The sequence below is a fragment of the Hemibagrus wyckioides genome, unplaced genomic scaffold (genome assembly GCF_019097595.1).
Source record: "Hemibagrus wyckioides isolate EC202008001 unplaced genomic scaffold, SWU_Hwy_1.0 Contig18, whole genome shotgun sequence".
NCBI lineage: Eukaryota > Metazoa > Chordata > Actinopteri > Siluriformes > Bagridae > Hemibagrus > Hemibagrus wyckioides.
This window is the reverse complement of record NW_026690778.1, coordinates 293,805-309,728: the sequence shown is the minus strand read 5'-3', so window position 1 is coordinate 309,728 and position 15,924 is coordinate 293,805. Positions and strand designations below refer to the sequence as shown.

General features: G+C 41.1%; 1 protein-coding gene, 1 non-coding gene and 1 pseudogene across 2 annotated transcripts; all 3 read right to left on the bottom strand.

The window, feature by feature from the left end:
* Positions 1–1,005: 1,005 nt before the first annotated feature.
* Positions 1,006–1,904, bottom strand: LOC131349946 (polyadenylate-binding protein 1A-like). The gene is made up of 3 exons (XM_058385357.1): positions 1,625–1,904; positions 1,211–1,404; positions 1,006–1,101 (listed from the first exon to the last, which is right to left on the bottom strand). The coding sequence occupies exons 1-3, from the start codon at positions 1,788–1,790 to the stop codon at positions 1,006–1,008; spliced, it is 456 nt and encodes a 151-aa protein (XP_058241340.1). The 5' UTR covers positions 1,791–1,904.
* Positions 1,905–5,395: 3,491 nt separating this feature from the next.
* Positions 5,396–8,857, bottom strand: LOC131349956 (origin recognition complex subunit 4-like; annotated as a pseudogene).
* A 3,179-nt stretch (positions 8,858–12,036) lies between these two features.
* On the bottom strand, positions 12,037–12,109 carry trnaf-gaa (transfer RNA phenylalanine (anticodon GAA)). The gene has a single exon. It is a non-coding gene; the product is annotated as a tRNA-Phe (tRNA).
* Positions 12,110–15,924: the final 3,815 nt, after the last annotated feature.

Here is a 15,924-nt window from a genome sequence, read left to right as displayed (position 1 = left end):
ATTATTAATAATAATAATAATAATAATAATAATAATATTACTACACAATATAAGAATCACACAATTAGATTAGTACCATAATCATTCATACACTATCTTTAGCATGTAATATTAAGCATGCAGAATATTGTTATTGTTGTGTGTGTGTGCTTTTTGTTGTGTTTTGGACCTGAAGTGGAGCCGGAACTCTGATTTCTGAGACAGCTTCCAGAGTTTCCTCTGGGGCAGCTGTCTCAGTAGCTTCCACTGGTGCAGTTGCTTCTACTGCTTCCACCCTGTCATCTGAGGCCACTGTCTTCACTGCTTCCACAGATCCCTCTGAGGCAGCTGTCTCAACAGATTCCTCAGAGTTCTCTGGGCCAGCAGTTTCAACAGCTTCCACATTGTTTACTGGGGCAGGGGATCCAGCGGCTTGGACCATCTGTGAGGCAGCAGTGTAGACAATCTGGCTGATGTCCTCTGAGGCAGATGCCTTGGTGCTTTGGACAGTGTCCTTTGTGCAAGGTGTCTTAAGGGTGCTCCTTTCGAACCAGGGAGGCAGCACTGGTTGGCGCAGTTTTGGTGGTACGTTGTACAGTAATGGTGGGGCTCTACGCAGGCACTTTCTGTGGATGGTGTGGTCAATCTTCTTGATAAATTTGCGTGCCTCGACCTTGGGCTCCTCAGCCTTGTGTGCCTCCACCTTGGGCTCCTCGGCCCTGCGTGCCTCCACCTTGGGCTCCTCGGCCCTGCACACCTCCACCTTGGGCTCCTCCCAAGACCTGAAGTACTCGATGGTGCTGTAACACAACAGAGAAGCTGCACTTAGAATCTAAACCCTGCTGTTAAAAGTTATGTCCTCGACAGCAAAATTACCACCAGATGTTGACTGAAATACCCTCATAAGACCAAACATATCTCTGTTTCGACAATATAAAGAGTTCAATGCAATTAGTTTAAAAAGGAATGTAAAAAATCCTGACATTTGAACCCTGGCTGGTAAAAAGACACTAATTTACACGTGACTTACACTTGGCGGTCGTTCAGGAGTTTTCCGTTCAGCCGTTCCGCCGCCTCCGCTGACTCGTACTGAACGTACCCATAACCTTTTGATTCCACAACCTGCAGGAGAAACACAGCGTGTCAACACACAACAACACACTAATCATGAAACACAGATATTCAGCTATTCAGATATATATATTCATATATAACAGCTCAAAGCTCGAACCTTGCATGACACGATCCTCCCGAACACAGAGAAAGTGTCAAACAGGGAGGTGCAGTCAATGGACCAATCAAGGTTCCTGATGAATATGTTCCCTCCCTTGATGGGCTTGGCGGTGGGTTCCCAGTTTGACCACATGACACGCATGGGTCTCCCCAGGAGGAGTTCAAAATTGAACATGTCAATGGCTCTCTCAGCTGAGGGAACAGAAATAAACCATTCATTTTTAATTAAAGTCTATTATAGTCTATATATAACTCATCCAAATATCTTTTCATATCTTTTTAGTACCATTTAAAACATGACCATATCCATATAGTAAAACTATAAAATACTACAGAAGTTACACATGTAGCCTTAAATCTGCTGCAAAAACAGGTAAGAAACAGTGTAGAAAAAAGAAAAGGTTTGTTTTACCGTCATCTCGATAGCGAAAGTTGACGTACGCGTATCCGAGAGGAGAGCCGGTCTTCCTGTCCCTGCAAATGTGGACAGATTGGACGTGTCCTGCAGGTCTAAATCTATTAGAAAGTATCACCTCTGATACTTCAGGGTGAAGATCTTTCACAAACAGTGCAGCCATTGTATAAAACAGTTAAAAGTGGTGGAATACTGCTAAATGCTGTAAAAATACTGCTAAATGGTGTAAAATCGCTGCTACACAAGGGGCACTGTTTCTCTGTCGATAGCTAAAGGTGGTCTGAGGATGGTTGCTATGTACGTCGTCAGGTGATGTTCAGAACAGAATTCAGAATTCTACATGATGCCAGTTGGTCACATGGCCTCATGTAAGCAGTTAACATTAAACAGTTAAGTTCCAAACCCCAATAATGAATCCAATTCAAAATGGCTTTTAATATTAATATAGAAACACTGTATAGGCCTGGACAGGAAAGAGGCTGAGCTGCAATTAATCCCCAAAAAAAATTCACTGACTACATTTTCAATGCATAGATATTAACCTAACGTAAACACTACTCTTTCAAGCTGCATTTAAACTGCATTTTGGAAGGTCAAACTCCAGGACACCATTGAAGGTCACTATATGGAGAAAAATCTGAAATGTTTTCTTAAAAAAACATCATTTCTTTAATGAAGAAAGAAAGACATGAACATCTTGGATGACCAGGGGGTGAGGAAATTATCAGTAGATTTTTGTTCTGGAAGTGAACTTCTCCTTTAAAGGATCTGCTGCTAACATCTTGGTGCCAGATACCACAGCACACCTTCAGGGATCTAGTAGAGTCCATGCCTTGACGGGTCAGGGCTGTTTTGGCAGCAAAAGGATGACCAAAACAATATTAGGCAGGTGGTCATGATGTTATGGCTAATTGGTGTAGAATTTTTTACTAATTAATGAACATCTTTTGTTGTTGAGTTGCATCCAATATCGTGGAACATCACCGAAGCAAATTATCCACATTATTCCAGTTATAAAGGATCATGATCTCACCAAACTCTTGATTTTTTGCTCTTAAAGTTTTAGACCAAAATCTAAAACATATCCTGTTACTGAAAATAACACAAACAAACCTTATTAGAAAAACACTAAACTGGAGACTCCTTCCAAATATATTACACATTTCCTCATGAAAAGCTTCAACATATCACCAGCCACACCCTTTTTATTAACGAATGAATCTGACCAATCAGAATCAAGCATTTACAACATTACTATAGGATACTGTAGCTCTGGAACAAAGCTGCACTTTTTATCTGTCACACACAGTTTACACAGATAGACTGTATTATTTGTAATGATGCTATAATTATCACATCAGCCAAATCAGGGTTCTCATACCCACCACATAAAGATCTTTTTCTCTGTCTCTCTCTCAGTATGTTTTAAGTACGTCAGGAGGAACAGTTTCAAATGATCAATTTTATATTTGGTCAGGCAAAAATGGCGATATACCTGTGTTTGCACAAAACACAGACTGATGCAAAGAGAATTTTCCTCAGACTTGTTAAATCAAGAATTTTAATTGATTTTAATTTCTACAGAAAGATGAATGATGTGAAGATGTTTGAGACAGTGTGGTGTCATGCTAATGCTCTGTGCTCTGTAGCAGAAGAGAAACCCTGCTTTGCACCAGAGCTAAACTAAATCCACCATTCACTGATGTGTCTTAACTTAATTTATTGAAATATTTTAAAATGTATTTATTGAATTACTGAGTCACCCTGATTTTACCACATATTATGTGACTTATGTGTAAATAAAAGGATTGTAAAAGTCAAAGTCTCTCTCTTTCTCTCTCTCTGTCTCTCATGGATAAGGACACCAGAAGAAGAAGAAACAGCAGCAACAAATAAATGACATTGTCCCCTATTCAGGGCTGACCACAGTTTAAAAACCCGTACTATGACGTCCTTCAGTTTTCGTGACACGGGTAAAGAAAATAATTGCTCAGTTCGATTCTGTGTATAATGACCCACAGGCATCGGGCAGTGATTATATATTTATACAAAAGCTGTACTTTTGTAATAAAAAGCATTTTTATTATTATATGTATGTTATATTTCTATAATGTATATTTTTAGCCTTTATATATTTTTATTTTACTCCTGCTTGGTCAAATCGTGGTCGTCATGGTTATGTTCAGAGTTGTCCACTAGAGGGCAGCAGAGATTTTGTCCCCCCCACCATATATACACAGGTGTATCTGAATAAATTAGAATATCATCGAAAAGTTGCTTTATTTCAGTAATTCAATTCAACAAGTGAAACTCTATAGTATATAGATTCATTACACACAGACTGATATATTTTTTATATATTTTAAGTGTTTAATTTTTTTTAATTTTGATGATTATGGCATGCATCTAATGAAAACCCAAAATTCAGAAAACTAGAATATTACACCAATAAAAAGCTAATTAAAAAAATGATTTTCAACACAGAAATGTTGGACTACTGAAAAGTATGAACATGTACAGCACTCAATACTTGGTCGGAGTTCCCTTTGCATGAATTACTGCAGCAATGCGGCGTGGCATGGAGACGGTCAGTCTGTGGCACTGCTGAGGTGTTATGGAAGCCCAGGTTACTCTGATAGCGTCCTTCAGCTCTTCTGCGTTGTTGGGTCTGGTGTCTCGCATCTTCCTCTTCACAGTATCCCACTGATTCTCTATGGGATTTCTATGGGATTTCACAGGGTTTGCTGGCCAATCAAGCACATGGACACCATGGTCCTTAAACCAGATATTAGTACTTTTGGCAGTGTGGGCAGGTGCCAAGTCCTGCTGGAAAATGAAATCAGCATCTCCATAAAGCTGGTCAGCAGAATGAAGCATGAAGTGCTCTAAAACCTCCTGGTAGATGACTGTGGACCTGATAAAACACAGTGGACCAACACCAGCAGATGATACGGCTCCCCAAACCACTCCCCAAACTTTACACTGGACCTCAAGCAACTTTGGATTTTTTGCCTCTCCTCTCTTCCTTCAAACTCTGGGATCTTGATTTCCAAATGAAATGGAAAATTTATTTTCATCTGAAAAGAGGACTTTGGCCCACAGAGCAACAGTCCAGTCCTTTTTGTCCTTAGCCCAGGTAAGACACCTCTGATATCGTCTCTGGTTCAGGACTGGCTTGACACAAGGAATGCGACTGACTCCAGCTGCAGTCCACTCCTTGTGAATCTCCCCCAGATTCTTGAAGGGGCTTCGTTTCACAATCCTCTCAAGGCTGCGGTTATCCCTGTTGTTTCTGCACCTTTTCTATCACACTTTCTTTCCATTCAAATTTCATTAACGTGCTTGGACACAGCACTCTGTGAACATCCAGCTTCTTCAGCAATGACCTTTTGTGTCTTACCCTCCATGTGCAGGGTCTCAATGACCGTCTTCTGGATGTCTGTCAAGTCAGCAGTCTTCCCCATGACTGTGTAGCCTACTGGACCAGACTGAGAGACATTTAAAGGCTCAGGAAACCTTTGCAGGTATTTTAAGTTAATTAGCTGATTAGAGTGCGACACCATGAGTCTCCAATATTGAACTTTTTCACAATATTTAAATTTTCTGAGATACTGAAGTTTGGGTTTTCATTAGCTGTAAGCCATAATCGTCCAAATTAAAAGAAATAAACACTTGAGATATATCAGTCTGTGTGTAATGGCTCTATATAATACAGCAGTTTCACTTGTTAAATTGAATTACTGAAATAAATCAACTTTGCACCTGTATATATATATATATATATTAAGCCTTTAGATATTTTTATTTTACTCTAATTGGTCATGCTTGGTCAAATCATGGTTGTCATGGTTAGAATTGGATCATTATAATTACTCCCTCATCATCATCATCATCATCAGTGGTGAGGAAGACGAGGAGAGAGAACACGTGCTATGTACAATCGAGGAAAACACGTGAGCTTCCTCCAGCAGTGTGTATGTTCACATGTGAGCAGTGTAACACTTCAGTTCAGGTTCGTGATGCGGTGTGTCGTACCGAGACGCAGAGGTTCCACTCTTGAGAGAACTTGCTGTCGGGGAAGTCATCCTGCAGCGTGAGCTCGGACCGAAAGGCGTCTCGATACTGACGGAAAGTCAGAGAACTCAACAGGTGAATCTGTCTGTGGGAAAAACGAGACTTCACACACTTTTCCAAGAGCTCAAGAACGTCCTGGAATAAACAAACAGGAAAAAAATACAGAGATTTTATAAACATGCGGCGTTTTTTGGTGACAGGTATATTAAGTGTGTGTGTGTGTGTGTGTGTGTGTGTGTGTGTGTGTGTGTACATACTAGCCTGTAGGTGAGTCCCACCACAGCTACAGGAGCCTGAGCAGACTGAGAAACATCCAGCAGGTTGTACAGCAGCGTCTGGTTCTTATGATGAGCAAACAGACCAAACTCTTCCAGGATGAAGAACACTGGCTGACTGCTGCTTTTATCACCTGCAGACAGACAGACAGGGAGGAAGACAGACAGGTAGACAGGCAGATAGACGGGCAGTCAGATAGGCAGGCATGTGGGCAGGCAGGTAGGCAGAGAGGTAGGCAGGCAGACAAACAGAGAAACAGAGAGATAGGTAGGCATACAGACAGCCAGGTAGTCAGACAGACAGGCAGACAGGTAGGCCGACAGGCAGGCAGGAAGGAAGACAGACAGACAGGTAGGCAAACAGGAAGACAGGCAGGCAAGAAGGCAGACAGGAGGGAAGATAGACAGACAGGTGGGCAGACAGACAGGCAGGCAGGCAGGAAGACAGACAGAAAAACAGTTAGACAGGCAGGTGCACAGACAGGCAGACAGGAAGACAGACAGACAAACAGGTAGGCAGGCAGGAAGACAGACAGAAAGGAAGACAGCCAAGAAGGAAGACAGCCAGACAGACAGACAGGTAGGCAGGCAGGCAGACAGACAGGTGCACAGACAGGCAGGCAGGCAAGAAGTCAGACAAACAGGTAGGTAGGTAGGCAGGCAGACAGACAGGTGCACAGACAGGCAGGCAGGGAAGAAGACAGACAGGCAGGTAGGCAGGCAGGAAGACAGGCAGGCAAGAAGGCAGACAGGCAGGAAGAAAGAAAGGAAGGAAGACAGGCAGGAAGACAGGCAAACAGGTAATGGCAGACAGACAGACAGGCAGGAAGATAGACAGACAGGTGGGCAGACAGACAGAAAGACAGACAGGTAGGCAGACAGACAGGAAGACAGGCAGGCAGACAGACAGGAAGGCAGGCAGGAAGACAGACAGAAAGACAGACAGGCAGGTGCACAGACAGGCAGACAGGAAGACAGACAGACAAACAGGTAGGCAGGCAGGAAGACAGACAGGAAGAAAGACAGGTAGGTAGGTAGGTAGGCAGACAGACAGACAGACAGGTGCACAGACAGACAGGCAGGCAAGAAGACAGACAGACAGGTAGGTAGGCAGGCAGGCTGACAGACAGACAGACTGGGTTATCAGTTACAGTAATATCACCCCCAAGTTTCTCTCACATTCACTTCTTTTGAATCATGTGATGTTGCCGCTCCTGTAACGTCCCAGCTGTATACACGACTCGAGAATTCCAGGAATACTGGAACACACTCACCAACACTTTGTCTCCTACGACGTTCTCCAGTTGAAGCTGGCGTGTGATCTCTCTCAGAGCGATCCGGTCGTCCATCTGCAGCAGACCTGCACGAGACACGCGGCCATGAACGGAGCCGTGACTTAAACCAGCAGCCTCTTTTAAACACACGCTCTTTTACACAACACTCACTGCTCAGGTGAACCTGCAGGACATTCATCTTCACCTCCTGCAAGTCCAGCAGCTCTCTCAGAGCACAACGTAGCAGCTACACACACACACACACACACACACACATACACACACACACAACAGCTTAGTGTAAAGTACATGTGTGTATCCTAACCTAATAGAAGTAGCACACAGACAGCTTCGTACCATGGTTTTAACAGATCCACATGGACCGATGATATGCAAAGAGTTACTCTCACTCGTGAACCGCTGTCCTCCTTAACAGCTCCAACAGGTGCCTAAAACACACACACACAGAATACATCATACACACACACACACACAGAATACATCATACACACACACACACACACACACACAGAATACATCATACACCTTTACAAAATATAGGTCTTAGCAGACACCTCATATAAAGAGTGCATTCTGTTCTAAAAACCCACTTGTACTTCGATTCCAAGCCCATGGGTTTACCCTCAGCACTCTCTGGACCTTCAGACATCAGAAGAACAATTTTAAAACAAAGATTAGCATGCAGAGTGCAGACGACAGCGGATAGTACTTTAAAATCGATGTTTTTACAGCATACTCCAGCACTTCCTCTACAAACATTTACACACATATCTGGGTGATTCTCACGAAATCTTGGTTTTAAAAATTTCAAACATGAAAATTTTAAAAATGCTTAAATTAACTTTTTTTTTTAGACATTAGCAACAAAGTCTGGAGTGTTTGTGAACATTAATTTAAAAACTTTTACTTACCATTTAACACCTTTTTGAACATAATTTCCAAAAGTCCTAAAAAATCTCATTACTGCAACACTGTGAAAACATTAACACTGATAGAAAAGCAAATACATTTTCACAGTTTTAAAAATGGATTATTAATAGTCATGCACAGTTACTTCAAGTTCTGAAATAATATTTATTTTTAATTTAACAGTTTTTTAAATTTTGACTGATTTCTCTCATTACCGCAACACCGTCCACAATTTACAAACATTTATTCTTTATATTTTGAAGAAACCTGACATTTTTTCAGAATGACGTGACAAACCTGAGAGAACATCATTTTAAGATTCTGCACATGCATTTAAAATCAAAGTACTATATCTCTATTAATTAAATTAACATCTAATAATCATGAGTTTCAGTAATGATATATAGGTTTCGGTAATGAGGTTAATTATTTGGGTAATGATAATAAGTATACTAGTCTGAGATTTATACTGAGCCTTGTATACTTTTTCTTATACCTTGTATAAGAAAAACATTAAAACAGGAATAAACAGGACAACATTTCAACGTTTACCTAAAAAACATGAAGCATTTTACCATGGCACTAAAAAATAACTGACCACTGTCTTTTTTTCTTTTCATGTTGCTTCTTAGTCAGCTCTTCAGTTTTCTTTATTTTTCCAGTTTGTTTTCGTTTTTGATTCCTGGAAGCGGAAAGAAAGCATTACATTAAATTAGTCTCATAACATGGGGAAAAACATTTTATGTATACATCATCATATAGTATAGACTTGATGCTTACTCTGTGTGTGTGTGTGTGTGTGTGTGTGTGTGTGTGTGTGAGAGTGTGTGTGTGTGTGTGTGTGTGTTCTATACTGGGCCTGAAGTTGTGGGGTGGGGTAGAGCTTAATTTTAGTCTTTGAAATGAATTGAAAAGTAAAGTAAAAAAGAAAATAAAAAAAAACAAACAAATTACTAACAGAAGAACAAATAACTGTTTATTTATTATGTAATTAAATTACTAAATTATAACAAAATTGTGCAGCAAATTTATTAGGCTGCTGTCACTTTAAGAATCACACGACCTCCATGCCTTAGTGTGGCGGGAATTTCCCCCAGTATGAACAGTCCACTCAGTCCAGCACCAAAGTCCTGTTATAGTAGTGGCTAAAGGGTTGTGTGTGTGTGTGTGTGTGTGTGTGTGTGTACTCTCATGTACATTTCCTAACACTGTAGGGTGTTTATTGCTAATTACACCTGCTGTAACATCTCCAAACCTAACCTCTCTCTCTCTCTCTCTCCTAACCTCCCTCTTCTGTACTCCTCCAGCAGTTCTGGGTTTCTGTAGAATTTTTCCCTGAAATTTGTCACCCTAACCTTTGCTAAAGCTTTTTTTCACACTTGCTGATTGTCTACAATGAAACAAATCATAAAGCAAAATATCAACATTTAGGAAATTTGAAATTAATATTAAATTCATAAGAGATATTTAAAGTTCTCTTTACCACAACTGCCCTTAAATGGTTGCGGGGTTGCAGAGGATGAGGTGCCTCAAGATGTTTTGCTAACAATAGAGAAGCCATGATGGTTTTACTCATTATATATATATATATATATATATATATATATATATATATATATATATATATATATAGAGAGAGAGAGAGAGAGAGAGAGAGAGAGAGATAGAGATATATATATATACACTATATTGCCAAAAGTATTCGCTCACCCATCCAAATAATCAGAATCAGGTGTTCCAGTCACTTCCATGGCCACAGGTGTATAAAATCAAGCACCTAGGCATGCAGACTGTTTTTACAAACATTTGTGAAAGAATGGGTCGTTCTCAGGAGCTCAGTGAATTCCAGCGTGGAACTGTGATAGGATGCCACCTGTGCAACAAATCCAGTCGTGAAATTTCCTCGCTCCTAAATATTCCACAGTCAACTGTCAGCTGTATTATAAGAACGTGGAAGTGTTTGGGAACGACAGCAACTCAGCCACGAAGTGGTAGGCCACGTAAACTGACGGAGCGGGGTCAGCGGATGCTGAGGCACATAGTGCGAAGAGGTCGCCAACATTCTGCAGTCAATCGCTACAGACCTCCAAACTTCATGTGGCCTTCAGATTAGCTCAAGAACAGTGCACAGAGAGCTTCATGGAATGGGTTTCCATGGCCGAGCAGCTGCATCCAAGCCATACATCACTAAGTGCAATGAAAAGCGTCGGATGCAGTGGTGTAAAGCACGCCGCCACTGGACTCTAGCGCAGTGGAGACGCTTTCTCTGGAGTGACGAATCGCGCTTCTCCATCTGGCAATCTGATGGACGAGTCTGGGTTTGGCGGTTGCCAGGAGAACGGTACTTGTCTGACTGCATTGTGCCAAGTGTAAAGTTTGGTGGAGGGGGGATTATGGTGTGGGGTTGTTTCTCAGGAGCTGGGCTTGGCCCCTTAGTTCCAGTGAAAGGAACTCTGAATGCTTCAGCATACCAAGACATTTTGGACAATTCCATGCTCCCAACTTTGTGGGAACAGTTTGGAGCTGGCCCCTTCCTCTTCCAACATGACTGTGCACCAGTGCATAAAGCAAGGTCCATAAAGACATGGATGACAGAGTCTGGTGTGGATGAACTTGACTGGCCTGCACAGAGTCCTGACCTCAACCCGATAGAACACCTTTGGGATGAATTAGAGCGGAGACTGAGAGCCAGGCCTTCTCGTCCAACATCAGTGTGTGATCTCACAAATGCGCTTCTGGAAGAATGGTCAAAAATTCCCATAAACACACTCCTAAACCTTGTGGACAGCCTTCCCAGAAGAGCTGAAGCTGTTATAGCTGCAAAGGGTGGACCGACGTCATATTGAACCCTATGGATTAGGAATGGGATGTCACTTAAGTTCATATGCGAGTCAAGGCAGGTGAGCGAATACTTTTGGCAATATAGTGTATATATATATATATATAGAGAGAGAGAGAGAGAGAGAGAGAGAGAATTAATTTTTTTAAATTCACGATTGGCATGGATATGGAACAGGATAATACATGAGACCATTCAGCAACGAATCTTTATAATCTTTATAATTGTGCTACCACCGTTTTGTCACAGCGGCGAGAGACTGCTGGTTTTGTTCCGGAAATTATTCATTTACTAATTAAGCACTGAGCGGGAACATGCACTAGGAGAATATTAAGAACAAAAGGCCACCCTGGCAGCGGTGGGATTTGAACCCACACCTCCAAAGAGTTGAAATGTGGATTGGCTGTCCATATCCTCCACCTCCTGTTGAAGTGGCTTGTTCATATGAACTTACAGCATGTGTGTCCAACCAGCATGGGAATGCAGCCCAAGGTTGTGAAACACTTATGCCAAGTTCACACTGCACGATTTTCAAAGTAGTCGGATCACTGTTGTTTTCACGCTGCACGACTGTCTGGGGGAGCATTCAGTTGCCGCTGTGTGGCGCATAGCAGTAAAGAGGAAGCACACGGACGACAAGGGTGGGACTGGAACCTATGCGTGCAGACCACAAAGGATTAGCAGTCCATCGCCTTAACCTCTCAGCCACCTCGTTAGGCGGCAGCACTTCCAAGGAGCCTTGTCAAAAGCAGGGGTTTTCTAATGGCATACAGGCTAGGAGGCTACCTTTCAATGATTTGTAGGCAGGTATTGAGGCATGCTGTCACGTAAACTGAAGGGTGCAGGCTAAGCATTCAACGAGAACCAACAAGAGTTCTGTAGCATCCTAGTTTTTTTGCTCTCGTCTCGGACCAGGGGGCTTTCACACCTTTATCCTGCACTATTTCCACGTTTTGCTGTTTTCAAGTCTGAGGCTTAAGTTGCAGAACTGCGCTGGTTGACTACACTGCCTCCAGCTGCCGAAACCCGGGATTGAACCAGGGACCTTTAGATCTTCAGTCTAACGCTCTCCCAACTGAGCTATTTCGGCACCTCTGCCAGGGCTCTCCCGTACGTGTGAGTGATCAGGTTTTTGTCGGCACGACTGCGCACCACGTCCAGACCGGTGAGGCAAACTTCTTTAGAAAGCGGTAGAGCTTTTTCCTTAAGGGCATAGACAGAAGGCATGGGAGCCTTACACCACTCAAATCCCACGCTACCTGAGGGCGCCGGTGGGGTTACGCGTGCGTGGTAAGAAGATGACCAAGTCATTCGGCCAGACAAGGAGGAAGCCTGGCACGGGCACTACAAATGGTCTGCCGTGCGACTAACACGCCTTCCGCTTCACCAGCTCTACAGGAGACATCTAACCATTCCCAAGGAAGGAGGGAGCTCGGCCTTGGCTCGCGGCAGGTCACTGACCTTGAATGGTCTCGGCTTAAGGCCCCGTGGTCAACCGCCACCCCTGTAGCCATGGGCGGAAGGAACGCTTCTGCTTAAAGAAGAATAAGAAATGTGTTTGAATCCACATTTTCTAAAGGTGACTATATTATTATTACTATTATTTTTAAAATTATTTTTAACCAGTCTGCTCTGATAAAAATATTCAGCCTGATCTACCTAATAAAAATAATTATGTAGTTCAAGTAAGACTAGTCTTTGTATTTATTACTTAATTTTCTATATGTAAGAAATACTTCTTGCTCTGTCAATGATATCTACATTGATAATATTTTTCCTAGCTTTTCTAACACAAAAATTCCCCCTTCCATTCATGTTTTTAGATATTTTCAATTCCAAAACTTTGTTAAAAACTCATTTCCCAACTTTTCGAATCTTCCACAAAAATCCCATCTAGATCAAATTCTTGAAGTACCTTTAGATAAAGGTTGTTTCCAACACATTAACATATATTTTGCACTTTTTTTTAAATATTTGGTATTATAAATCTCATTTATATAAAATTATACCTCATTTTTGAGTACTTTTTACAGCTGGTCAAATTGACCCAAAGATAACAGGAGGGTTAAATGATTGGAGTTTGCCAAATACTTTGATTTAACTGTTTTTAGAGAAACAATAATCAGAAAGAGGACATTCTTAAAAAAGAGAGATTTGATTTGAAACCTGAACTGTTATCAGGACCATGCTGAACACCTTCTGACCAATCCAAATCAAGTATAAATTTTAATGTCAATACTGCACATAATTATCAAATAAAAGTCTATCCAGATGTTATGCAAAAGTCTGTAATAATGTTTCTCTTAAGTGTTTTAATTAAAATCCATATTTTGGTGTAATTTATACACATTGATTTGTCCATTATGACTTTTGGACGCTTTATTATGTCCATTTTATGATGAAAAAGGAATATAAACTTCTATCTACTGGTTTCCTGTCAGGGTTGTGGACTGTTTTCTGGCCACTAGAGGCCCCCACTGCCTTTTTGTTGGTGTCCAGTCTCTGTCATTATGTCTAATAGGTGTCCCCTGTGCTTTGTTTAGGTTTGTGTATTTAAGTCACAGGGACCTTCAAAGATGATGAAAATACTCAGATCTGTGTCTCAGCAGAATCTTGCCTCTTAGGTCTACAAGCTATGACGTGTTTTTGCTATGACTGTTAATGATGTTTTAGAAAAATCTCAAGTGAGATCAGTGGAAATCACATGTACCTAAGCTATATTTTTAGCACCACATGTTTAGCTTGGTTTATCACCAGTCTTCTATCATGTCTTCTTTTACATTTAGTTCAATCTACAAGCAACAACAACACTTTATTCACCTTCAGAGTTTAAGATACTGGGAACAGGAAAGTCACTCACACAATACATCATTTCACACCTCATATCAACCATATAGCTTGTAGGCAACCAGTTTAAAAAAATAGTAAACATTTTGCATTTAGTTCTATAAAAATTAAAATGGATCAGTTGGTCATAACCCTATTTGTCTTTATATACAATTGTCCTGATGTGAAGGAAAACTCACACGAACCAGTGAGTTAAATGCTTAGCTAGCCAGGCTGCAAATATAAACATGCAAAATAATAAGACACAGACCGCACAACATTTCAGTCACAACCTTACAAGGAGCATATTCTCAGCAGTTACTAATGAACTAATAGAGGTGTAGATGACATTTATAGGTACTGATATTCATACCTCTGGAGGAAACAAGGCACTGCTCATCATCTGGCCGGTTGTAACCCCTAATAACACAGTGGGATGTTTGTACATAGCAGGGACTGGGAGGAGGAATGAAGAGAAATGTGAAACAGTTACAAAACATATACTTATAAGTTACACTCATACAGTATGTGAAAAACTATACTTTTTGTTATGGTGTTTTTTGGAGAATTTATTTAATTTCAGAATAAGGGTGTAACCTATCAAAAAACAAGGAAACGAACGGTTTTGAATACTTTCTGTAATATATCAATGTCCCATTTTATATACATATTACAGATGCAGCTCCACAATACATGTTTTTTCCCCATTCAAGATTGGATGCTTCCCAGATGGGGAGAGTAAGCATGAGATTTGTGTGGAGTTCTTTTCACATTTCTCCTTTCTCTCTTCTGTCTTCACAGTAACCTTTGTACTCATTCACTCTAACACTAATTTAGGGACACAAATAGCAGAGACCATGGATATGACTAAGCAAGCCTATTATGTCAAACCATAATAAAACAACTCACCTTGAAGAAGCCTGTTTGAAGTTACATTACCCTCCATTAGAATTTAGCTTGCATTTAGAAGGATGTACTGTTATGGCTAGCTCAGCAGTGAAAGACCTGGGTGTAATATTAGACAGTTAGACAGCAACTTGTCCTTTGAAAATCATATTTCCACTATTACTAAAACAGCCTTCCACCTTAGAAATATTGCCAAGCTTAGGAACATTTTATCTGTATCTGATGCAGAAAAGCTAGTTCATGCATTCATGACCTCCAGACTGGACTATTGTAATGCATTACTAGGTGGTTGTCCTGCATCTTCAATAAACAAGTTTGAAGAATGCAGCTGCCAGAGTTCTTACCAGATCAAGAAAATATGATCATAAAACCCCAATATTATTATCCCTGCACTGGCTACCTGTTAAGTCTAGAATTGATTACAAACTAGCACTACTTACATACAAGGCTCTAAATGGTTTAGCTCCCACGTATCTAACCAGTCTTCTGACATGCTACAATCCACCACGCTCTTCAAGATCACAAAACTCTGGACTTCTGGTAGTTCCCAGAATATTAAAGTCTACAAAAGAAGGTAGAGCGTTTTCGTATTCAGCTCCCAAATTTTGGAGTAGTCTTCCTGACAGTGTTTGGGGCTCAGACACATTCTCCCAATTTAAAAGTAGATTAAAGACATATCTCTTTAGCCTGGCATACACATAACACACCCAATAACCTTGTACTCCAGTACATCTGATCAAATGCACATTATCATCTAGTCCTGCTAATATTACAAATGCTAATTCCTTTCCACCTGTTCCTTTTTTTACCCATCCCGAGGCATCTGGAGATTGTGCCAGCTCCAGTAGACAGAGGCCAACCCTGCGAGGATCCTGAACCTCAGCTGGATTCTGCTTCGTGAGGATTTGGGTATATCAAAGCAACGCTGCCAGCCCTATGTGGACTTTGAGGACGACAACAACCTCCTAATTAATACACACTAACATTCTACATCACACTGTAGACTGTACATAACTGCAGAAAGGACATTGTTCATATCACACTCTTCGGTGATTAGAATAATTTATAATCACACTCTCCGGTGTCACCCAAATGAAGATGGGTTCCCTTTAGAGTCTGGTTCCTCCCAAGGTTTCTTCCTCATACCATCTAAGGGAGTTTTTCCTTGCCACA